General features: G+C 40.1%; 1 protein-coding gene across 1 annotated transcript in view; it reads left to right on the forward strand.

The window, feature by feature from the left end:
* Positions 1–619: 619 nt before the first annotated feature.
* The window catches only part of nos1 (nitric oxide synthase 1 (neuronal)), a gene marked incomplete at both ends in the record, with an annotated part of 37474 nt that continues 11803 nt past the window's right edge, over positions 620–26290 (forward strand). Inside the window, 16 exons of the mRNA XM_083905210.1 lie at positions 620–1341; positions 5197–5293; positions 9035–9172; positions 13561–13700; positions 14252–14414; positions 14552–14643; positions 17580–17721; positions 17834–17973; positions 18813–18987; positions 20011–20112; positions 22266–22460; positions 23018–23103; positions 23652–23796; positions 24830–24934; positions 25408–25466; positions 25558–25674. Coding sequence (XP_083761336.1) covers positions 620–1341; positions 5197–5293; positions 9035–9172; positions 13561–13700; positions 14252–14414; positions 14552–14643; positions 17580–17721; positions 17834–17973; positions 18813–18987; positions 20011–20112; positions 22266–22460; positions 23018–23103; positions 23652–23796; positions 24830–24934; positions 25408–25466; positions 25558–25674 — 2618 coding nt within the window. The remainder of the gene's footprint in view (positions 1342–5196; positions 5294–9034; positions 9173–13560; positions 13701–14251; positions 14415–14551; positions 14644–17579; positions 17722–17833; positions 17974–18812; positions 18988–20010; positions 20113–22265; positions 22461–23017; positions 23104–23651; positions 23797–24829; positions 24935–25407; positions 25467–25557; positions 25675–26290) is intronic.

A 26290-nucleotide genomic window follows, 5' to 3' on the forward strand; every position in this document is an offset into this window, starting at 1 on the left:
AGAAGACAATAAATATAGTTGGCAAAACTGCATCCAGTACGATTAATTTCTACATTATTACTTCTTATTCTAAATTATTATTATTCGGAACAGCTTAGGCTTTGCTGAGCTTGGACTGAGAAGCATTATGTTAAATTGCTTTTACAATATGACTTCATCGGACACTGAATCATTTATGTTGGGGCTATTCTATTTCCTGTTTTAATTTTACCTTCTTTGTTTCTTTGCACCTAATTTACACGGGGCTATGTTAAACCTTTCGATGTTCAAACTCTTTATAAACTTTTCAATTTCATGAAATAGATGCATCACAATATATAAGCCAGCACCACAAAACAGTTCTCTGCACTTTGGTGTATAACTCTCAGAAAACCAGCTCACCGTGGCTCAGTGTGAACAACTTTTACAAACCCTAAACACTCTAATTCTCTCTGCTTTCTCTCTTAGTCTAAACTCTGTTTTCATTATCTCCGTCTTTGACTAATATTCAATCTGACTAACACAACTTTTGCTCCCCCCTGTCTCCTTCTTTGTCTGTTGCTTTTCAGAATAATCCTAGAGAACACATATAATTACAAGAAAGCACACACACACAAACACACAACCACATAAAGTCAACATGCAGGAGTCCGAGCCCACAGTGTGCCAGCTGCAGCCCAACATCATCTCTGTGCGTCTGTTCAAGAGGAAGGTTGGTGGTCTGGGCTTTCTGGTAAAGCAGAGGGTTTCCAAGCCGCCCGTCATCGTGTCAGACCTCATCCGCGGTGGTGCCGCAGAAGAGTGTGGCCTGGTGCAGGTGGGCGACATCGTCCTGGCTGTCAACAACAAGCCTCTGGTGGACCTTTCCTATGAACGGGCCCTGGAGACGCTGAAGAACGTGTCGCCTGAGAGCCATGCCGTGCTCATCCTTCGTGGACCTGAGGGCTTCACCACCCACCTGGAGACCACCCTCTGTGGAGATGGCCGCCAGCGCACAGTGAGGGTTACACGCCCTGCTTTCCCACCCTCCAAGTCCTTTGAGCACTGCTCTCCACTCAGTCCGTTCAGCCCTGGGCAACAGCAGCAGATCAACAAGGAGCCTCAGCTTCGGGCCATAGAGAACCTGTCTTCTCCATCCATCACCCAGTCCCTCCTGCAGAGGGGGGGCATACAGGCCCAGGACCCCATGCTAATGAAGGATGGAGGCCGTGGAACCCTTTTGTGTAACGGTCTCGAGGAAAACAACGATTTGCTGAAGGAGATCGAACCTGTGCTGCGCCTCATCAAAAACACCAAAAAGGAGATCAATGGGGAAGGCCAGAGGAATGCAGGAAGAAGGGATGCTGAGATTCAAGTGGCCTGGTAATTTATGATGTGATGCTACCGCATTGATCACTTAGCTCAAGTGTCTTTGTGCTTGTTTCCCAACTCACTTGAGTTTGGGGCAGAATTCAAATCAGGATTTAATGTAGGATTAGATAGATGGGATGTAGGGTTAGATTAAAAAAAAAGTGGTTTGCTGGTTCTCTGATTGAAAGAAAGTCTCCTTGTCGTCCACACAAGACCCAGCAGTGTGGCAGAAATTCTTCCTGACTATAGGTCTTGGTACGATGCCCTTTAGATCCCCCAAAAATTAAAAAGACGGCTTTTTGATTGTTTACGTTAACTCCTCTGGTTTTGTTTAACAAGATTTCAGTGTTTAAAGAGAAAAATCAAAACTAGAATGCATTTCCGGGGGAACGACAGAGTGTGCATTTCACTAATGCGAGCAGCTTGTAACAGCTGTTTCTCGATTTACAGATACACAGAACATATATTACCTACAGTAATTGTAACGATTTAAACATATTTAGATGTGAAATGTAACACAACAGTGCCACCTAGTGTATAAATGCATTAACATTAAAAGTGTGAGATGAACCTCTTTTTCCGCTACTGGCAGGTTCAACATGTAATCTCAAATGTTGCCCAACAGGAGAGGATGTCTATGGATATATAAATGTGCCTGTTTTACCCAGTGGATGCAAAGCAACTTAATAATGTTTTTATGGGTAATAGTAAGTTACAGCTTTGGTGAAATGGCCACTGCCTACCCAGAATGCATTGCTAGTCTTTAAACACCGCAACGCAACACAATAATACATAATCTTCCGTAAATATATTAATTTGTATGCTTTAATAGATGTAAATAATATAATATTACTCTCCTATCAGCTTTTGTACTATCATCACAATGAAACCAGTTAGATTTAAACACCATGACTGTGAAATTTATTGAATTTGCTGGGTATATATAACACATGGTTCTACATCACTGTTTTCTTTAAGCCCATACACACGGCATGATCCTGATGATGCGTGGCAAGGCAGAGCTGCACTTGTGTCAGTAAACAGTTAGATAGTGCAGGGGCAGTGACGAAGGTGTACAGTTGCCTTGGTGTGGTCATGTAAATAGGCCTGTGAAATATCCATATCATTTTAATGTAATTTTTTTTTTTCAGATGTTGTGCTTTCTCATATTGGAGTCCGAGTTCATGTACAAAGTTTGGTTTTGATACGTGAAAGCGTTCCTGATATATGAGCTAACTTCCTGTTTGGCGGCTACACCGCCAAATTCGTCTGGCTGTGACAGGCAAATGCTTCCAAATATCAAAAATCCTTCTGGTAACTTTTGTGAGGCTTGGTCCAAGGATCATATAAAAAATCTGGCTGACAGGAATAAGAAGACTTAAGAAGGACAATAGTGTGCTGCCTTTCAGCAAGCACACTAATTATTTAAATCAATGTACTTGATATTTATCAACAGACACTTGCATTTAGAGCTGCACCATTCATTGATCAGTCATTTTATAATTGACTAAATTCTTCTTCTCGCCATTTACGCTGATAATCAGTCAATTAATTTGAGTGTTCGGAAACAAGTCGTCTGCTCCTTAAAACATGAATATGCTCTGATTTATTTGCTCCACTGTGTCTGTAATCTCTCTATATATACACATATAATCTCAATATATACATATATTATATATATATTGAGATTATATACATATATATATACACACACACATATATATATATATGTATATACATATATATATATATATGTATTGTATATATGTATATATATATATATGATCTTTAACTGCAGCCTTGTATGTGTTTACTTTATTTGTATAGTTAAAGTAAGATAGATCAAAATAATCATATTTCAATGCCAAACCTGTCAATAGACATTTTTTTATGAGCTTGCACAACTTAATTTTCAATAGGTATGAATGGTTTTACTTTGTTTTTCTGTGCATAGCCAATATTCCGTCTCATCTCTGTCTAAGTGGACAGCACACTGATATTGACGTCTCAGTTATCTGCTGTTGTACTCCCACGGCCATTTGAAATCTATTTGCTGCTACGGTCTCTTTGAATCAATATCTCATTTTGACCAATGCAGCACATCCTCCCCCTCCTTCATAAATACACTGCGAGTCATTCACCGCTTTCTAAGGACACATGTTTCTACAAGAGACAAAAACTCAAAACCTAGAGATGGGGGTTTTTAAGCCTGTAGATCCTCTAAAAACACGCTGAAGTGTTTTCAGCATAAGTTTTCTGTTGTAGGTTTGGCAGAAGACTTCCTGTGTCATAAAACAGACGTCAGTGGAGGGTTATTATGAAGGGAATCATCACCTGTAATAGAATTGAACACACATTAGCACACATTAAGCACATAACAGACGAAGCTTTTCGGAGCAGAGACGTGTGACAGATAATGGACGCGACTTCCTTCATTGCTTCTGCATGTTCGAATTTCTGATTTGTGGGGATTACGGCAATAAAGAGATTCAGTGTGACAGGGAGTGTGAAAAGAAGAAGGGACATAAGGTTGTACAATTAACATAGTGTGTGTGTGTGTGTGTGTGTGTGTGTGTGTGTGTGTGTGTGTGTGTGTGTGTGTAGTGTGAAAGACAGTGGAAGATTATGTGTGTGTGGGCGTACGTACGCAAGTTGAGGAAACTTCAAATCACACACTGATGAGTGAGTTCATGTCTTGTGTGGTTTGCCTCAGCACATTGACCTACTCTCCTCACTGCAGTCTCACAGGATGAAGACGAGGTTTAAGGTCACCACATTTGAAGAAATAGTGAAATATCAAATTAATTCATCTGGGGCTGTAGAAGAAGAAGAAAAAATGGATTTGGTGAATGCCTGCCGTCTCTGAGTGCTTTATCTAGTTTGTGGATTTGACAATTTGCGTTTATCCTCCCGTGAGTATTCCAATCATGGAAGGAAACAGGCTATTTCATGTCACCTTTTCTGTCCCAGTCACAGCACTGATTGTCTTTTGAAACGTTGCGTCACACAGATAAGTTTAGGTATTTCATCTCGAACAAGCGAGGCAAAGGATGGGCGTTTTGCATCTTCTCACATTGGCTGACGTAGAATTGACTTCACGTTTGGTGTAGTATTTAATGAGCCACGCACTGTTATGCTATAAACTGTTGCTGCACAATGTCTATGTAACTTTTGTGAGTTATGCTGGAACTAAGATGGCACTTTAGAGCTTTAGGGGTTTATGATATGGGAAGTCACGTTCTTGGTGCATTTAGTCATTCAGGTGGTTATGTCTGAAGCACATTGCTGCTAGACAAAGCCAAACGGTATGCCAATAATAGTCCTCCAGTCTGAGTCTAGAAGTCACAGACACTGACAATTGTGCTTGCAGTCAGGATTGTGATTCAGGGAATTGAAAATGCAAACAAATATGATTTCATTTGAAAAAACAATGAGCTCAAATTGTAACAGTATTTGCTAATTAAATTTAACATGCAATTCTAAAAATGTAAGAATGCACGTCATAACCTCTCCTACTTCTTTTCAAAAATGGGTAGCAGAGCGGTTGTGGGAAAATGCTAAAGCAAAACCATGACTTTGAGGTTTTCCCTCTGTAGCACAGAGACCATCAGGCTCTCCTCTTCCAGGAGAGCCTGATGGTCAACAAGCTTTGTCTACATGTCTACTGAGTCAGAGAAATCACCTTTGTGGCCACACGTTTCAAACAAGTTCTGTTAATGTGCAAAAGACCAAGACGTGATGTTTACCGTGTTTGTCTGTTTGCATGTGTGTGTGCAGGGATTAATGGGTAGGGTCCGTGAAATGAAAGATGAGCTTTGCACCAGGTGTGAGCGAAACACTTGACATATAATTATTTCTGACTTCCAGGGACCTTGGCGTGGGAAACGGTATGTCTCTCCAGCTGGCGTCAGATAAAGACAGACTGCTGGAAAACATGCCACTGGTGTGCAAGAACACTGACAAGGTAAAATGAAACAAATACTCAACCCCATACACTTCTAAGGTTTATCTTGTTTATGCTTAATCGGTAACATGAAGATCCTTTGCCCTTTTTTCTGCATGTAGGTTTTTGAAAGTGTAAATCTTTGTGTAGCTGTGTAATACATGTGCATCCATGGCTGCTTTTCTGTCCGCCTTATACATTAATCCGCACTAATGGCCCACTCCATAGTTTCAAAATCTAAGCACACGCATCCATGGTGCTTCTTTGTGCATAGTAATACAGACTTTGCGTAAGAGCCCATTACCTTGCCATTAGATCCTTCCGGTGGCAACCTGGTGCAGCATTAAATCCGGCTTCTGGCTTCTCTTGGCAGGGTCTGATCACAGATATGGGTATTTGTGTAAGGGATAGTGTTGTAATCTCCATGTGATGCGCGTTTGTGACGTTGCCCTATCAATGGGACCAGATCTGGCAAAATGATTCCCAGGAGGCCCAGTGAATGCATGCAGCTGCTAATCTAGCTCTCGCCTTCAAACATGGTCCCTCTTGAAATGATCCTGCTCATGACAGTATAATGTTGATGGAGCGCGGACAGCAAAATGAGGATTTAGCCTTTGTATGATGTGGTAAAAATCCATTATGTATTTCCTAGTAGTGAGTGTTTAGCCTGGAGAATATGTGTTAGAAAAGTAAAATCATCAGTGTATGCATATGCACTTACTAATACTAATGCAGCAGGAAGATGCCCTGCAGACATGTTGCTATACATTGATTAAGCTGATGGCTTATTTTGTTAAGTGTTTAACATAACAGACTTTAGTCCAAATCAAAATCATGGATAAAATACTTATGGAAAATTCAATCAGATATGTTTTATTCCCCATCCATTTGCCATCAAATACAAGGATTTAACTTGACACATCAAAATTGGTTTTCTCACTAGAGCAAATGACTTTCCTTGTCCCTGCAAGCTTCTGCTCCTGCATAAATGTATATTTAATAAGCCCATTGTAAAAGAGATAGGTGACAGAATGTTCTAAAGCAGATTTTGGCCCTTTGTCCTGCACACATCCATCCATCTCCAACTCCCAAGACAAGTTTGAATTTGTGTGTGCATTGGAATCACTGACTGCATAACTGTTTTTACCAGAAATACTGCTGTGGTGATCATGCCCCATTATATCTTCAAGAGTACAGATGTACAGACTTCCAGTGTCATTCTGTAGTTTTCACCTGAAACTAAACTGAAACTGAGTCCAAGAGTGAATCACCTACACTGTTTAACATAAAGACTCTTTAGACCGGTAACTCATTGAAATAAACTAAATACCCAAAAGGTGAAGGTCCAGTTGCCAACAGCTAACTCCTGAAGATACAACGTCCTGGGTGACTGAGAATATGATCCACCACTGGATTCCCTCAGTAGTATGTGTATAAAAGTGACTACAGCAGAAGAGATGGTGGTCCTATAGTGTGTTCTCATCTACACATTGAAGCTGCTGCCCATTCGTTTGCAGACCTATGTTACTGTTTTGGTAGATTGTATTCGATGGAAAGCAGGCTAAAATCTGGAGAAGACAACTGTTGGATAAAATGAGAAGATACTTTTTGCTGGAGAGTCAGTTCATCTAACATTAGCTCCTTCCAGCTAACATATAATAATTCAAGATATTTGTTATTGTACCAAATTAAGCAGAACAGACTGGTTTATTGTTCTTTTTTGAACTAATGAAGCTTGCCTTTGAACTGTTCTGGCTTATGTAGTAAGTTTGTTACCTTAGTATTAGGTTAGTGTCAAATTTGTCTATCGTTTTTCATAAAAATTGTGTTTTGGAAGACTATATAGCTACCCTGTCAGCTGTAGTTTCATGGGGGACCTCTTATCTATAGTCAATAGTTACTTTGTTATATATTTGTTTTATTTAATCCTGGTCCCAGTATTTATTAAAGCTCAAGGTTAAGTCATGTTATAGCTATAGTATTGCACTACACTGCCAAAGTACAAGGCAATATTACATACATGTAAATGTCAATTGATCCATCTGTGGACATAGGCCTGCAATTCCTGCCCTTTATTTCAATGACTTTCTTGCCTGTAATCTATACCTAAAATCAGTTTTACAATGATCATGTGTCGTTACAGGTCAAAAAGACATTTAACATTTACTTCACTACACATGTGCTGTTTGTCATACAAAGGTTGATGAGATATCAATATAATGATAGTAGCGCACACACAGCACACAGTGGTTGCTTTTTATTTTCCCCATCAAAGGAAGTGGGTCAGAGGGCCACGGTTCAAAAGTCATAGTTTTAAAGTAAATTTGCAAAAATGATTGCTGTGAATTCTCCATTTAGATTTAATTATAGAAATAACTTTCCTCAATGTAAATGTCAAAGCTGTAGTTCCAGACAAAGAACAACAAGCCTAATATTAAAAAAATACAAAGCTCTGCTTTTTTATGCCATCAGGCTATAATCCCTTGCATCTGGCTTTCTTTGTCTCTTTGACTGAAAGTCACTTCACGGTCCAATGATTCCCCGTCATCTCCTGTCTTCTGATACGTATAATTTCTTAGCAACACAGTGGGTTTTCCAGCTGTTTGAGCATGAACCCACGGGAACTGAGCTCTCAGTGTGTGCAAAGTCAAGTTCAATTCAAACCTCCTCCTCATTTCTTTCCTGTTGCAGAGGACACATAATGACAACCAAACTCTACTCAATTGTTTGTTCCCATCTACCTAGCAAGCATGCTGATTATGTCGATGTTGTTCAGAAGCCGTTTCACTGTACAAGGAACAATGCAATGTAGATGATGAAAGAGCTTCCAAGGGGTTGAATTGATTTCTCTTGATCCTGGGCAATCATTCGGTGCCTTTCTGTGGAAACGCCTACGGTTTACTTTGGGGTTAAATTGCACGCATTCATCAGTCAATAGTTACAATATTGGAATACCCAGAGAGCCAAGAGTTGGCCAACCTGCTGTTAAATGTTGATTGCCTTTATCCTGGACAAGGAAATAAAACAGAAATGGTGGAGCAATAGAAAATAAAATGTGTATAGGACTTATGCACAATGGCAACACTAACAGTGTGAGTGCTGTACAAAACTGTTTTCAGCTGTTGCTTAAAGCTCCCATAGAGTGGTCCTATTGCACATATATGTTAGTTATGGAGGTCTACTTACATACGTTAACTTGTTTTTATGGTCAAAAACCTCCTAGTTGCTGTAAACCAGCCGATAGAAATCTCTCCTCACTGAAGCTCTTGTCAGCCGTGCTGTTTCAGACTGATGTCTCACCCCAGAAGACAGACTGTGTTGTGATTGGCCAGGTACCTGGAAGTGACATAATCAGCACATCAGCTCTCAGAAGCACAGCTCCCCCTCTGGAACGGTTGAGGCACTGCTACTCATGATCAAAACATTGTTTTAACAATGTTTAAAAATGGCTTGGTCACGACTCCCCGTTGCAGTCCTTATACGTCCTTTTATGCCCCGTCGGGACGGGATCCTTACGTCACGATTCCAGGCTTTTTCAGAGCGCCTGCAAAGCCCGAGAAAATAATAAAACCCAGCGTTCTCAGCAGTGGCTGAACTGATTGTTTCCAAACATTAGGGCTTTAGGGCTTCAGAAACGCGTTAATGGCAGGCAATGACTCACTCCTGCACTTAATCCCTGGAGGTCAGAATAGCCAGATATAATGAATGAATGATGGAATGAAGAAACATCTCATGCATTAAATGTCTGTGTGTTCTTTGCAGCCCCTCGAGCAGGGCATGTCTTCTCCCACTAAGACACAGCAGATCGGCAGTCCCTCCAAATGTCCCCGCTTCATGAAGATCAAGAACTGGGAGAATGGAGTCATCTTCAATGATACACTCCACTACAGCTCCAGCAAAGTAAGTCATATGGAAATTAAACACATAAAGCGGTCTGTCGTCTGCAGTATTTACATTTATCACTTAGGCAAGAATGAGAGGGATTGTGATGTGATGATTGGTTTATCCTTTCAAGTTCCGGTAAAGTGATTTTAAATCATGTAATATTCAGCTTCATTCTCTGCTCTGAGACTGTGGGGGCGTGGTCACTGCAGCCGTTACACACGCACACACACACACACACACACTATTCTGGATTCTGGGCTACTCACTCAAATGGGAACTGTACGTGGCTCGTCAGTGTTTGTACAGAATATTAATCTAGCCATGGTAACATGGCGACATATTCACCATTTTGGTGGTAGTTTAAGGACATATTGCTCACAGTTGTAGTGTAGCAGCAGCACCTGCAGCATCACAGCAGGAGTCTGCGCCTCTTTCTGTTCTTCTTCTCGACTTCCTCATCTTTAGGAATTTCAGGTCAAGTGTCCAAGCTTTTCTGTGTGTTTTTGCGTCCAGGTAAGACACATGTCCACATTTGCAGGACAAAGTAAAACAAAGGCAGTAGTTTAGAACCAGGTGCGGTGACTCACAAATGAACGGGAGACCACAGTTAAAGGTGCTGAGAGTTTTTATATCGACACCGTGTTAGAAGACGCACTACGGCTCCTGTGTGTCATGAAGCCACGTTTTGGTTCTTTCCTCTACATTATTTTCTAACATATACAATGTGTGAAGACAAGACTAGAAATGCAGAATTTGCTTTACAGGATTGTGTAATATCCAGTGTTTCTGTTCTGGCAGTGAGGGTTTATTGTTTTCTCATGCCGTAACACCTTTAAAGGTACAGTAAGCAGGGTTTAATGGCATTAATGATAATGAATTCCACATTAACCTTGGAGATTAAGTGAGCGAAAAGAGAGTGGCACTTTTTATGGGCTCTGTCTAAAGCCTTAAAACTAAATCTCTTCAGTTCAGAGAGTTGCACATGACCTGTCATGTTCGGTGAGAGAGAGGGAGAGAGAGAGAGAGAGAGGGACAGTGCTTCATCTCCAGTGCCAGTCCAGAAGACTTTCAGAGGTTGCCTCTGGTCATCTATTACATATAGAGCATCTGTCCATGCTCATCTGATTAGAGCAGCCTATTTTATATCAACAAGCTTGTTGATCGAGGTTAAAGGTTTTGACTCCAGCAAAAACTGCAGAACCCCATGCAGCTGTAATGCAACAGCAAAAGGACGTCCCTCACTGTACGTACAAGACTTGTGTCAAGATATCTATGGCTTCAACAACATCTTATCTTACAGGCACCGATGAACAACAGACACAGTTGACTGAATAATTATTTAGCCTCCAGACTCACCAACACATCATTTGCAAGTCAAGTAGATTGAACAATAATAGGACAACATGGCATGTCTTTTCTGTGCTCCTCACTGTCTGTTCATCCATTTGAGCGCTCTTGCCTGAACTGTTAGGGATCCACTTCATTAAGGTTTAGCCAGGAAGCATGAAGAGGTGGCAGGATCAATTGATCTATCTATCTATTTATCTATCTATCTATCTATCTATCTATCTATCTATCTATCTATCTATCTATCTATCTATCTATCTATCTATCTATCTATCTATCTATGAATTTACTGATTTTTGAAAGACTTTTGCGGAATGGCATACACATTGCTTGTGTTTTTTAGGGTTTTTAGACACTGCTATAATACATTTCTTCAAGTTTACAGTGTCAGAATGAATGTTTCTACAATGTTTCTACAACAGCTTTGAAAACTGTTTGGTCTGTTTTTTTGTGTATGTGATATGAAGCATAGAAAAAAAAAAGGAAATGCTCTGTGTTCTCAGGGTCTTTGGGTGGTGCAGTCAATAGAAAGACAGTTGATCGCTGTTTACAGTTTTTCTCAGTCGCTTTGGTGCTTTTCTCACACCACTATTAACATTTGCACAGCAGTTCTCAAAACAATTCGTGCAAACTGCAAAACCTAGTTGATAACCTGCAAAAGCATGTCACTTGCTCAAAATGATTAGTCCATTTGTATGACATGACTCAAGCAATGAAATGAAGGCTATTAGTTGTATTGGGAACGACTATTCAGCATCCATAAGTGTAGTTCATTTTGACTGACATGACATAAGCAAATGATATTGTTATAAAACAGCAGAGAAATGCATGAAAGCAACTGATACATATCCAAAAGCATTTGCAGTTTGCAGGAAGGAGAAATTGCTACTATGATGTGCACAAAGAGGTTGAACTAATAGTTCAGAGAATGTTCATTGTGATCTGAGAAAAGCACCAAAGCAACTGAGAAAAACTACATTTGAATGGTTTTTGACATAATATCTATCCTGCTGACATATGCGAATTTCTCTACAGTTGTAAACAGATGTTGGAAAGGTCATAATTACTATATGGCTGCTGCGGGATTTTGTTAGTCGAACATAAACATGTAGTCTTTAGGCAGAACCTGATAATTTCCATAATTGTAAATGTGTCTAAGGATATAACGCCAATAAAGCCTCAACTACAAGCAAAGACTTTGGTGAGAAAAAGTATTTGTGCTATAGATTTCCCTTCTTAAATGATCTATCAACTGCTTTATCAATTTATTTTACCTATTTTATTATGCAGCCAAAGTTTCTTCCTCTAGTTAGTAAGGTAGGAAGGTGAGCCCCACTGTTTATGCATTCACCCCCAAACAGAGGCCACAAACAGGAGCCTAATTACTTCAGTGACTTATCGGACAGGCTGTTGTGTGCATCCCAATGAATGGCCCGTAATAGCATCTTCAGATTTATTATATATCACAGACGCTGCTATATCCGAGGATGATTTGTCTTTGGAAAAGGACAGCTGGATGTCATGAATGCCCAGAGCAGTATGATGAGCGGATGTGCTGGAGCACGAGTGATTCTTTTATTTTATTTTGAACACTCCCTGTTTTTCCCAACCATTTCCCCCATTTTACTCGGCCGCCCCCTTGCTCTTCTTGTTTTCCTTCTTGTTGTTTGTCTTCGTCTTTGAATTGTAATCATTAGACATTCGTCTTCTTGTGAATTCCCAGTTTCTCCCTCATTCACTTGTTTTGACTGGCTGTGGTGTTATTACTATTCTTGCTCATCAGCTGTTTTTCGCAGTTTTCTGTTTTCATCGGGTGGATTTGTTGGAAATAAAATGGAGGGGAGTTTATTTTGGACGGAGTGTCGACTCATGTGTGATTAAACAGTACAAGTGGGTGGTTCAGTCTAACACGCCAATTTTAGCAGTGCCGGGGTCACTGTCAAATTTCCTCTTCGTTTCCTATCGTTTTTGTCATCTGCTCTTGCTCACTCATTCAATCTAAGTGAGTGAAGCATTTATAGCCAAAGTGACAGCTGACTTCAAGTCTAATCATAGAAGAATGACCACACAAGGTTGCTCTCAGCCATGAACAATTTTCTCTTTGCATCCATTTATTTTCTTGTTTTCTGTCTCTCTCCTTGCTCTTTTCCTGTAGGATACCAATGCATGACTCACAGACTTACTCATTCATTAATATTTGGGCCAGCCATGTGTGATTGACATCATGGAAAAATGTATGATCCTTTGTATGCATTCAGTGTGTAACTTTAAAATCATGTGGAATACAGCATGGCCTCGGCACATTGAATACTAAAATACAGACTTTTCAGGATGCAAGTCCTTTAAATTGGCACATACATACAATACCAAACCCTGAAACTTGCTGATCTAAATGGAATGAGGCATCAAAGTATGATGTTTTTAGAATACCTTCGGTTCACTTAGGGTTTAGAGCATGAATGGGAATGCACTTTTATTATTCAAACCAACCTGTGCCCAAGAGAGTACAGAGTTTGTGCTTTTTAGAACCCAGCGGTTTTTAAAAAAATCTCAGATCATGTGTCATGCTCTGGTTTGTTTTGGGTAAAAGAGCTATTCTGATGACAGTTCAAATAAATTGAAGAAAAGTGGATTGGGCAAATTGGCTTTTGTTTCTTTTTCACTTTCCATAATTGAATCATTTGTGTCTGCTTCATATAAAGCAGAACCAAGGTCTTGGTTCTGCTTTATATGACTGAATGACTGGAGAACGAAGGCAATGTGAGAGCTCTGCCTTTTATAAATTAAGAGGATTCTATCCTTCTCAGTTTGTTTTAAGTCATATCACAGACATGGATGACTCCCTAGTGAATGAAACACATCCTGAAGGTAATGTTTGTCACGCAGGCTCTTTTTACAATAACAGTTACTTATGTTTGCAGATATAGTATCACAGAAGTGTACTGTAGCCAACATCAGCTGCCTCCGCTGGCATATACTGTATATCTTGGTACTGCAGAAAAACTAACCGTTTTTAAAATGACCCTCCCTCATCTGTCATTCCCCGTCCTTTTCAGAATCCAGTCTGCTCTGAAAATGTGTGCCTGGGCTCCGTGATGACGCCGAACTATCGCAAACCAGACGAAGTCAGATCCAAAGAGGAGCTGCTTTCCCTGGCCACAGACTTCATAGATCAATACTACACCTCCATCAAAAGGCAAGTACAGCTGGTCACACATGAGGCTCAGTCCACAATACAACCCAGACATGATATAATGAAGATGTGTGTGTACACTGCCATATTTCATTAGCATAGCAAGTTAGTTCTCTCTGTGCGGTTATCACATAATATGTATATTATGTTGATCTTCACTTTCAAGAACTATTTATAAGGAACAGGCCAGCTTCAACGACTTTGCCTTTTCCAAGGAAATCAATTACTTAGATTTGCTTAAGTAAGATCAACTTAAACAAAAAAAAAGGAAATAAGTAATTAGAATGAAATATAATTTCTCTCTCAATTCTGACTCAGCTTGGCAGTTAGTTGACATATTGACAAACTAACTTTTCAAACACAGGTAACTGATAACACTGATATGACCCTTTTTTTGTTTGATGGCTCCACATCCTAATTGTATGTATTATTTGGATGAGACAAATATGTAAAAATGACTCATAGTCATCCTTAGCCACAAACAGCTGTCCAGGTCTTTGTCAATGTGATGCTTTTTCTCGCATGTTGCTTCATTGTACCTGTCCTGTGTAAAGGTATGGCTCAAAGGCCCATGTGGACAGGCTGGAGGAGGTCACCAAAGAAATCGAGGCTTCGGCGACATATCAGCTGAAGGACACTGAACTCATTTATGGAGCTAAACATGCCTGGAGGAATGCTGCCCGATGTGTTGGGAGGATCCAGTGGTCCAAGCTACAAGTACACTTTTACTTCAATCTATATACTTTATATCTATATAATTAACAGTATGATAGGAAGATCATTTTTTTATTCATGTAAAGGATTTTGTATATTGTAAGAAAAGACGTGTGTGTGTTTTCATATTTACTTTTTAGGTCTTTGATGCTAGAGACTGTACAACAGCCCATGGAATGTACAACTACATCTGCAACCACATCAAGTATGCCACGAACAAAGGCAACCTGAGGTAAATGAAAACACTTGTTGTTTCCCCTCTGTTGTCTTTTCTCTGTTTTTGTTCAACTCTGCCTGTCTTCCTCTTCCTCCTCCTACTCCACTCAGTCCCCTTCCCATCTGTTCCTTCATCTATCTCATCAGCCCTCTCCATCTCCGACTACCCTGACTTGACCCACTGTCCCATCTGTCAGCGCGCACTCTGTCTCTTAACACTGTATCTGACACTATCTGCTGCCTGTCTATCTGTCAGTGTCTCGGCACCAATCATTGCCCTGTTGGCGTGGCGGCAGACCTTGCTAACAAGCAAGTCATTTGTCAGACCTGCACAGCTCTCCATTACTTTCTGCCGAGTCCAAATCACATGTGACATCTCATATTTACTTCTTGAATGATGGATAGCTCCTCACTAATTGCTAGACTTGGGTTGGCCTTCCGAAGGACAGCTCATATACGGCTGAGTCTCTCAGTCTGTCTCACTTTAACGTCAAGAAACATGCAATTGCAATGTCTTACAATGTTTTTTGTTCATAATATAATGCAAGAAAGGAAAAGTTTCCTCTTTGTTATATAGAACAGAGAGCAATATGGCTGCTTTTTTCAAATGACTATGCTTAAACATACACACAGCACAAACTATAGGTGTTTCTGATGGAAAAATAATTATAATTTTAACCAACCAGGTAAACACACCTAAGCAAAAAGTACTCAAAATGTTTAAAATCAACATGCCAGAGTTCAAACTTCACTCATTTTATGAACAAAAAGACTTCGGCACAATTATTGCTACTTTATATCACTTTCCTGGGGGGATGTCCTTATAAGGCGTGATGGAAATAGTAATCTAATTGATTACTCTTCTCATTATTGTAACGCCGTTATCGTTACTGCCAAAAAATGTGTTGCGTTACTTTATTATACTCTATTGTCCCTCTTAAGTCTTTTTATTCCTCAGCCAGATTCTTGGTCAGCTCCTGCTCCTTGACCTTTTGCAGGGTCTCTGCAGGTTTCAACAAGTCAAAGACTTTTTAAAGACCATAATGAATACAATTTATGACCCATTTCAAAACCATACTGGCAAAAAAGTACAAAAGACATGAAGGAAAATTGGAGCCACAAATTGTTGAACTTGAAACTCGGCTTAGCTGTGGGCTTTCATTAAGTTTTCTCCGCTGCTATGCTAAGCTGTAACAACACCGCGGCGCGTGCACAGCACACTAGCTAGTGGTGCTCGATAAATTCTCACCAGGCAGCACAGGTGGCCTACTTTAGTTCCGTGTTGTAATGTTATCGCAATCTCAAAATAGAAACATTTCAACGCGAGACTGAAGTTTATGCATGTTTTATATAAAAGAAACGTTGATAGATTTTTAAGACCTTTCAAAATTGTATTTGAGACCTTTTATGAGGTTTTAGGAGAATTTAAGACATTTTAAAGCCTTAAATTCAAATTATTGGATTTAAGAATTTTTAAGACCCCGCGGATACCCTGTTTTGAGATATCTCCACTGGTCCAACTCTGTAACGTCCGGCCGTGATGAAGAGAACAGCCCACGCACAAATGACAGTGAGAGCGACAGCGAAAGAGAGACTTTGAAAGTGTCTGACGAAGTCATTTAATTTTGCTTATTTGTGGCCTGTTGAGGAGCAATAAATAAGTTAAACAAAACATATACATTGTGTTATTTTTATCAATCCACTCTATAAACATAATAATTATAATATCTACAATAATCCATCACATTTTATTGGATGATAGTCTCACTTTCCCACAGCAACTTTAAAATAGTTTAGATTTGTGGATTTCTGCTTGTATTGTATTGAGTGTCCATTTCATTATAGTATTCAGATATATCATAAATATTTGGACACACACACAGTTCCATCAAAGAGGGGTGGAGATGGGGTCCAAATTATTTGACACATATGAGTATTGAAAAATGACTTGAAAGTAACGCAATAGTTACTTTCCAAAGTAATTAGTTACGTTTAGAATTTGTAACTCAGTATCTACTTTAGTTACTTTCTGTGAGAAGTAATTAGTACTCTAATGAGTTACTTTTCTTGCCCAACACACACAAGGAGTTATGTATTATTCCCGTGGAAACCCATTACCATGGGTGCACCTGCAGCACAGATCTGATCCACGTGAGCACTAAGGGTTAAGTCATCTTCTCATCACTTTATCCTCTACATGAGGGTCGCGTGGGTACTGGTGCCAATCCCGGCTGACATAGGGTGAAAGGCTGTGTACACCCTGGACAGGTCACCAGTTCATCACAGGGACTTAAGTCACAATATAAAATGAAATGGTGCTACATTAGGGAAAGGTCCCAATACAAAGCATGTTGCCAATATGAATCTTACAAATGTTCAAGGAATAATACATTTAAATGAAAGTTGTAATCTTACAGTCTGGATGTATAGCGATGATATGGCAGCTGGTGTCACTATCAACACCATTCTGCAAAGACATACTCAGACAGATTCCTACAGATGTTGACTATAATCACAACTGGCCCAGATTCACACCAGCTCCAGTCACCCACAGCAGTAATGTACAAACAGCTTAACAGCATTTACACTTTTACCCACTTGAGCCATTAAAACACCACAGGAGTATGGAGTTTGGCGAAAGGTATCTGGGCTCTGGGCCTTCTATGCATTGTTTGACATAATGCTTGAAATGCCATTGGCAGATTACATTCCTAATGCCAACCATCTGTCTTCAGTCATATAGACAATGTACAGTCATGCTTTGTTGCACAGCTACAGGAGGCACATGGAGATGAACGTGCTATGAATTATTTTTCAGAATTTTTAAATATATAAAAATACTTCTTTAATATAATATTATAAATATTATTATTATCTATCTTATTATTATTATTATTATTATTATCTATTTTATTATTTATTTAACTTAATTGTATACATTTTTTTCTGCAGGTCAGCCATCACCATATTTCCTCAGAGGACAGATGTCAAACGTGACTTTCGAGTGTGGAACAGTCAGCTGATTCGTTATGCAGGCTACAAACAGCCTGATGGAAAGGTCCTGGGAGACCCAGCTAATGTGGAATTTACTGAGGTAACAAAGGGGGTTTGTACTTTTTAAGTTAATGAGGTAAAGCTGCACAATATCCCTGTGGAGGAGATGCTGTTTGTGCATTAAGGTCCGATGTTGCTATTGGTGACCGTAGATCTGCACCCAGCTGGGATGGAAAGCTCCAAAGGGTCGTTTTGATGTCCTGCCCCTCCTGCTGCAAGCCAATGGAAATGACCCTGAGTTGTTTGAGATTCCCGAAGACCTCGTCCTGGAGGTGCCGATCACACACCCAAAGTGAGTGATGCTGTGGAAAAATAAAGAACATAGGGAAAATAGTCATTATATAAGAAAGGAAAGGAAAGGCAATCGACTCGTACTTCTTCACGCAACACTTCTAAAAACAATGAACTACTTTTAAACCAGGCATCTGATTGGATTACCATCACATTCCTACTGTGCTTATTAATACCAGAAAGGACATCCAGCAATGCCTTAGCTGTTGCTATGCCACTTTTGTTGTAACCATGGGACTTGTTAGCATGGTTTCAAGCTTCCTCCTTATTTATTCTAGTGTGTTTATGTGTGAGGAAAGAATTGGGTATTACAGCTACACTATTTTTCACACAAACAGACACAGACACACACAGAGCACTCACTACATCCCTACATGCTACAGAAAGCATTTCAGACTCCCTCAACACACTGATCTCCCCACCAGACTCCCACAAAATTGGCATCTCTTGCAACCATATCCTGCATCAACTGGCCCTAAGCTCTGGCAGCAGCTTGGCACGGTCTGTGATCACTACTAGCATCTCATTATTACACGAGATTACATCCAGCTTTGCAAATAACACACCAAAAGCAATGACGTACCTTTCCCAAGAGGGTGCAGAGAGTGAGTGGTGAGAGGGAGGTAGAGTGAGGTCCTGCCTGCTCGATCCAGAATTGAAAATCTTTATTTTTTTACATTTTGATTTGGCTGCAGTTCTTATTGTTATGTGTCCCTCAAGTACCTGAACCCCTAAATATATTAATGCAAATGTTGGACATTTAAAAGACCTCAGGGGATGAATGACTGATCTGAAAGAAATGAAGTCCTCAACTCATAATTCTTTGTTTTGTCTTCTCAGGTACGACTGGTTCAAAGACCTGAACCTGAAGTGGTATTCGCTCCCAGCGGTTTCCAACATGTTGCTGGAGATTGGCGGCTTGGAGTTCACTGGCTGCCCCTTTAGTGGGTGGTACATGGGCACAGAGATTGGCGTGAGGGATTTCTGTGACAGTTCACGCTACAACATTCTGGAGGTAGTGTGTTGTGCCAAAATACAGTCATGCTCCACTGGAAAGGGGGGGAGGGGGGGGAATTGAGGCACAGATTGAGCCTTTGTGCAAAAGCAGAGCATGTGCTGTGTTACCAAATGACCTAATCAGGATACCATTCTGTTTCTTACTGTGCACACTGAGGAAGGCTGATAGCAGCCTGAGCATGCTTTGTTGCAGACTCTCCGGACAGTAATTACAATGTTTAATAACTTGTGTCTATTTTGTATACTCTCTGAAAGATGAATGTCCGTATTCATTTGTGGCCTGTAATTATAATTTAACAATTAGATTGATCAGGTAATGAGTTATTGTTTGCAAGTGTAGAGAAGGTTTCCCATCCCAAAATATGTACTGCAGACCAAAGTGGTTTTATTATGAAGAGCTCTTCAGTGCAGAGAGGCACAGACTTTGGTCAATTTTATCAAAACTGTGCTTACATGTGGTGATGCATTCAAAGTTTCCCCATCCTTTAAGGAGATGAGGCCAAAAAAATGACTTCAATAATATAAAAGATTGAAGGCATCTTCACTTTAACAGCCCATTGTCATCACAGAAGAAGTGCTGCTCTGAGCCTGTATAGAAACTTCTATAATGAAACGATGTGACAGTGATTGACAGATGAATGAGTCTGTCTTCTTTCCTCTGGTATCATTTCAATGTTTACATTTGGCACATCATCACCACAATTATGCACAGTCACTTTCATATCAGAGCTGTCATCCATTCAGCGTCTCCCACGTTATCCTCCTGCAGAGCTGCTGGAGCCAGTCCCTCGCACATTCACACCTACAGTCAATGGAGATTTGTCCAATTAAACATCTGCATGTTTTTGGACTGTGGGAGGAATCTGGAGAACTCAGACAAAACATGCAAAGTCCATGCAGAAAGGCCCTCACTTCTAAACCTGGGTCTTTTTTGCTGCAAGGCAACAGTGCTAGCCACTAATCTGCCAGTGTGGTCCACAGAGCTGTCATATTCATTTATGTTCATATCTATACTCAACAGGAGGTTGCCGACAAGATGACCTTAGACACAAGGAAAACTTCATCTCTTTGGAAGGACCAGGCACTGGTGGAGATCAACATTGCTGTTCTCTACAGCTTCCAGGTGAGCTAAAATGATCTGTTTGAAAGTAAAAACAAACAAAAATTAAAGTTGTGAATATCAACCACTTGTTCTCTGTAGCCAAAATCATATTAGATAGTCAGAAGTTCCAGTTGATATACACCCACATACCTTCTGCAGAATTTTGTATTAAAGTTCCAGTACGGTATATGCCAAATTGTTGTCTCTAAAACACATAAGGTCAGGTGTATCACAGGTATCTGTTGTTCTGTTCATGTGTCACAGTTTTAATGCATAGTCGAACAGAATGAATCATTCCCATTCAGCTTATAGGTTGAGCATTTAGCGTGGCTCTTGAAGCACAAACACAATTTTGGTACCTCTGTTTTATTCCTTTAGCAGAGAACGTCTACTTTATCATGTTTGTCTCTTCTCTTGAGTGAATTGACAAGTTGTTTGAACTTGTAAACTATGTTAGGCGTATTAATGGAGGCATCACAGTGTGTGCTTGTGGACTTGTGGTGGATGTCTGGAAAGGACGTGGTTGTGATTACATTTTATTATTACTGAATATGAAGGCAAGGCAAGTTTATTTGTATAGCACCATTCTTACACAAGGCAATTCATAGTGCTTTACAGGCAGGAAATACATTTGAAATTAAAACACAATCAATTAAAAAATCAAGTAAAGAAATTAAAACCATTTAAAACATCAAACAATTTAAAATCAAGCAGAAATTAGTGTAATATAAAATCTTTTGAAATTTAAGCACAATAAATTCAAAAATCAATTATGAAATTAAAACAATTTAAAACAAAACAATTTAAAACATTAAACAATTTAAGATCAACAATTTAAAACATTTAACAACTTAAAATCATGCAAAAAAAAATGCAATTTAAAATCATTATTTTAAAATTATTAAAATCATTAAAAAGGAAAGTTATAGTGGTTAAAATTGGTAATATTAGAAAGCTGCAGTAAACAATAATGTTTTTAACCCTGATTTAAACAAGCTGACAGTTTGTGCACGCCTCAGGTGTTCAGGGAGCTTGTTCCACAGGTGAGGACCATAGAAGCTATGCAGCTTCGCCCTGATTGGTTCTGACCCTGGGGACGCTGAGTAAACCTGTCCCTGATGACCTGAGGGGTCTGGACACTTCATACTCAATGAGCAGCTCTGACATGTATTTAGGCCCAAGACCATTCAGCGACTTGTAGACTAGTAGCAGGATTTTAAACTCGATCCTTTGACTCACAGGGAGCCAGTGCAATGATTTAAGGACAGGTGTGATATGGTCCATTTTCTTTCTGTTGGTCAGGACTCTGGCAGCAGCATTCTGGATAAGCTGCAGCTGCTTGATTGATTTTTTACTAACACCTGTGAAGACACCATTACAATAATCTAACCTACTAAGAATAAATGCATGAACAAGTTTTTCCATGTCTTGTTGAGACAGAAATCCTTTGATTCGTGCAATGTTTTTGAGATGATAATAGGCTGATTTAGTGATGGTCTTTATGTGGCTGTTAAAGTTCAGGTCTGAGTCCATTATAAACCAAGATTTCTGGCTTGGTCAGTGGTTTTTAGTGTCATTGAGTCAAGTTGGTCACTGACCTCAAGCCTCGCATTTTTGGGACCAAAAACAATAACTTCTGTCTTTTCTGCATTGAGCTGGAGAAAATTCTGGCCTATCCACTGATTGACTTGTTGGATACACTCACTCAGCAACTGTAATGGACCGTAATCATGTGGTGACACTGTAATATAGAGTTGTGTGTCATCAGCATATGAGTGGTATGAGATGTTATGATATTCCATGATCTGGGCCAGTGGGAGCATGTAGATGTTGAACAAGAGTGGCCCAAGAATGGAGCCTTGAGGGACCCCACATGTCATCTTTGTTCGCTCAGATTCACAATTGCCCAGTGAGACAAAGAAGTCACGATCTTCTAAGTAAGATTTGAGCCAATTTAGCGCCGTACCAGAAATTCCGACCCACTTCTCCAGTCTTTGGAGCAGCATGTTGTGATCAACAGTGTCGAATGCAGCACTGAGATCCAGTAACACCAACACTGAAGTTTTTGATGCATCATTGTTAAGACGTATGTCAATATGAAGGCATGTCTTTTCATAAATATGAATCACTTTATAAAATAAACTTGATTTTCTCATCTGATTTTTTTACTTTAGTCATGCAAAGTGACCATAGTTGACCATCACTCAGCGTCAGAATCTTTCATGAAGCACATGGAGAATGAGTATCGGGTGCGAGGTGGCTGTCCTGGAGATTGGGTGTGGATTGTTCCTCCCATGTCAGGAAGTATCACGCCTGTTTTCCACCAAGAAATGCTCAACTACCGCCTCACCCCCTCCTTTGAGTACCAGGTAAGAAAAGTCTTCCTGCGATTACATCTGTTAAGATTTTCACTCAATCATGTGATGCCAAGGCAACAAGACTTGGTTAAGGTTCTTCTTCTTTTACAGTTTCAAACAGTTTGTGTTTAAAAAAAATAGGGACCAACATATTGGCCATATAATAAAAATCCTATAAAAAAAGTGCTGACTGTATAGTATTTTATAGCGTCACCTTTTCCCACAGAATAAAGTATAAAACAGATATAGATACTTCTATCAGTGCTGAAATTAGCTTCAGTGGACAATAATGCACAATTATGGGGGTTTATGACAGAGGGCATCATTACAATTATAGACAGGATCATGTTTACAAATTGGTTGGCTACCGAGTTTTAATAAGTCATTAGGGGAAATACATTCTGGAGATCATTACCTGGATTGGAAGATAAATTATGCTGCAAGGAAGTGTGAAACGCAAATAGTGAATTTAAAATACTTACTACACTCACTCAATACACTCAATGTTACTGATCATCTCAGTGTCTTGAAATGTCTTGATTCTAATCTCTCACCCATGTTGATTCCAGTCTGATCCATGGCATACACATGTGTGGAAGGGAGTCAATGGGACGCCCACAAAGAAAAGAGCCATTGGATTTAAGAAGCTTGCCAAGTGAGTGTGCGCTCATATTTTCTAAACCCTTCATTTATAGAAAGAAGAATACATTTAAGTCCTAAATGTCTGTGACAAAACACTGCGGGATGTGTGGATGATAATTTAAGGCCAAACAAGTAATCACTTCCCTGACAAAAGTTAGAGTCATGGAAAGGAAGCTGGTATACTCAGCAGTAAAATTCGTCCAATCAACCCCTCAGGGAGTAATCAGAGCTTTGACAGTGTTTTGTCTCTGTATGTGTGCACTTGTGCACGCTTATTCTGCTATTAATATAATTGCCTCAAGGATTTGACAATCTAGGTAATCACAATTGTCACCCATCTGCTACCTTGACATACTGTAATATTAGCTGCCTGCTGGCGTCTACCACATTCTCATCTATTACTGGTTTCAGTGGCTCATCAACAGTTTGGTTTGATCAGCATAAGTTATTACTCTGGTCTTAGCCGATTATTAAAGAGTGCAGTGCCTTGAAAACCCTTGTTCTTGAATGACTCACTTATTTGTTCATTTATTTCCTGTCCTTGTTTCTTCACATCTACAGGGCTGTGAAGTTTTCAGCCAAACTTATGGGCCAGGCGATGGCCAAGAGGGTAAAAGCCACCATACTGTTTGCCACGGAGACGGGCAAATCGCAGGATTATGCCAAAACTCTCTGTGAAATCTTCAAGCACGCATTTGACGCAAAGGTACACTTGCAACTGCCTTGCATCATCCGATCTAAATGTTTACCAGCAGCTGATGTGTTACTGCACGAGCATGTCATTGGAAAAAGGAAGAATTTAAATAAATCAATGATGTATCCATCCTATACCTCCCCTACTTCCTCTTCTGACAAAGACACACAGATACCAGCTGAGTACAAGTAGTGAGACAGTAGTAGAAGAAGAAGAAAGTATGTCTTTTGTCACATTTTCTTCTTCTCTCATGACGTGAAGCGCTGTGGTTCAGAGGAAAAACTGTGCCACTGAAGCACTGAGCTGTGCAATAGTTTAAGACGAGATCCTGCAGCACGACTGGGTGTGCAAATCTGTTTATAAAAAAGAAACAAAACATGCTGCTTTCGATCATTCGCTGTGTGCTTTTCCTCCAGGTCATCTTATTGTCCCTTCAGAGAAGAGATTCATGCATGCAAGCATGTGGATGTGTGTCACTAGGAGTGGGTGTGTGGATCGCCTGGGGCCAATCTTTGTTGTTGTCAGGCTAAAGCCTGATTTTTTCTTCATGCCTTTGGTTGTGTGTTCCTGTGCGTGTGTTAGTGTGTTTGTATCTGTTACCTCTTTAGGACCTTTTCTGGAATAAACACGCCCAGTAGTCTTCTTGGAGACCAAAACCTGGTCCTAATGAGGCAGAATCTTCGTTTTGATGATCTGGTTATTTGAATTGTGGTTGGGCTAAGGTTAGGGTTAGACATTAACTGGCTATGGTAAGGGATAACACACTGTGGAAGTGTGGCAGACAAACACCATCTTGTTGAATGGTATGCATCATAGATGCTCACTGTGGCAGCAGCATATTATCATCTTGTTAGAGGCGAGGACAGAGTGGTCATTACAACCTCCTCCTCCTCCTCCTGCCAGCGGCTGTGTGTTCAGCTCTAATTTACATGCTCAAGTCATCTGTAGCTTGGAATGTGCATCTTGGTAACATGAGTGAGATGAAAATTGCACCATGTAAGCGAAGCCTGAGATTCACTCAGCATGATGCTCTTTTTTCCTGCAGGTCATGTCAATGGACGAGTATGACGTGGTCGACTTGGAGCATGAGACACTTGTGTTAGCAGTGACCAGCACTTTCGGCAACGGAGATCCGCCTGAAAATGGAGAGGTAAATGGATGTACATTTAGTTGCTCCTAAAGGTCCAGTGTGTCTGAATTAGTGACATCTAATGGTGAGCCTGCATATTGCAACAAGCAGAGGACTCCCTATACCTGTCAGGGAACTATGGTGGCTTTCACAACCCCCCCCCCCCAAAAAAAATGCACCTCTCTCCACTCTTTCAATTTCTGTGTAGTTTCCTCCTTCTTCATTATTTCTTTATGCATCAGGTGTATGTGCGTGTAGCTGTTTTTCTTTTGGTTGTAAGCTTCTGCTTCTGCTTGTTGTTTCAAGCTGCTCTATGAACATGTCAAATTCAAATAAAAGGGTAATTCTTAAAAGGGTAAATAAAGTGATTATACACTTTTATTCATTTCTGCCACTAAACCCTCCAAAATATTACACACTGGTCCTTTAATATAACTACTTAATTAAACTCAAGATGAATGGATGCTTCCACATTTGTTCATTTATTGCTTTAGAAATTTGGAGCTGCCTTAATGGAGATGCGACACCCAACATCCAACACAGAAGATAGAAAGTAAGCTCAGCTTGTCTGTGTTTGTGTTTGTCTCAGTCTTTTCATGGTCCACTATTCTTGTATTATCTGTCTCCTTTTGATTTTCATCCAGGAGCTACAAGATTCGTTTCAACAGCGTGTCCTCTTACTCTGACACTCGCAAGTCCTCCAGCGATGAGCCGGATGCCAGAACGAACTTTGAGAGCACTGGGCCACTAGCTAATGTCAGGTAAACAAAATGAAACCAAACTGAAGTGTTCGTGTGATTTCACACATCTCAAAGCTGAAAGATCATGTTTTGCTTAAAATGATCATGATACTTTCATTAAAGGCCTACAACGCGTTCACAATATATAACACTTTGCCACTGGTGTCAGGGGTTTGTAGAAATGGATTTACTGCACAAAGGAACATGTATTTCTTATGCAACATGATGAAGAGGATATCATTAGCAGGTTTTTGATCTATCATGTTTTTCATGGAAGAAACTCCTGTTCTAAAGAAAGGTTCCTGCATCCTTAGCGACTTCTCGTTACTGCTGGATAGATATAACAGTGACTAAATGGGAACTGCTACAGACACCAAAGTTTTCTGGTACCTCTTAAAAATTACAAGATCATTCCAAAAAGGAGCTTAAGCAGTGCGTCTAATAATGTTCTAATGTTCAGCAGCCTGAGGTGCAATGCTGCGATGTTGCCTGGGTTAGGGGTTGGGGTTGCCCACTGTAAAGCATCCTGTATCATTCTCTTTCCTGGGGGCCACTGGCAAAGATACACCAACTGCCCCACATCCTCATGTCAGTAGTGTATCCTATCCTGTTGGTGGGCCACTTTCTCCACAGCCTT

Source organism: Microchirus variegatus, assembly GCF_963457635.1.
Source record: "Microchirus variegatus genome assembly, chromosome: 18".
NCBI classification, from domain to species: domain Eukaryota; kingdom Metazoa; phylum Chordata; class Actinopteri; order Pleuronectiformes; family Soleidae; genus Microchirus; species Microchirus variegatus.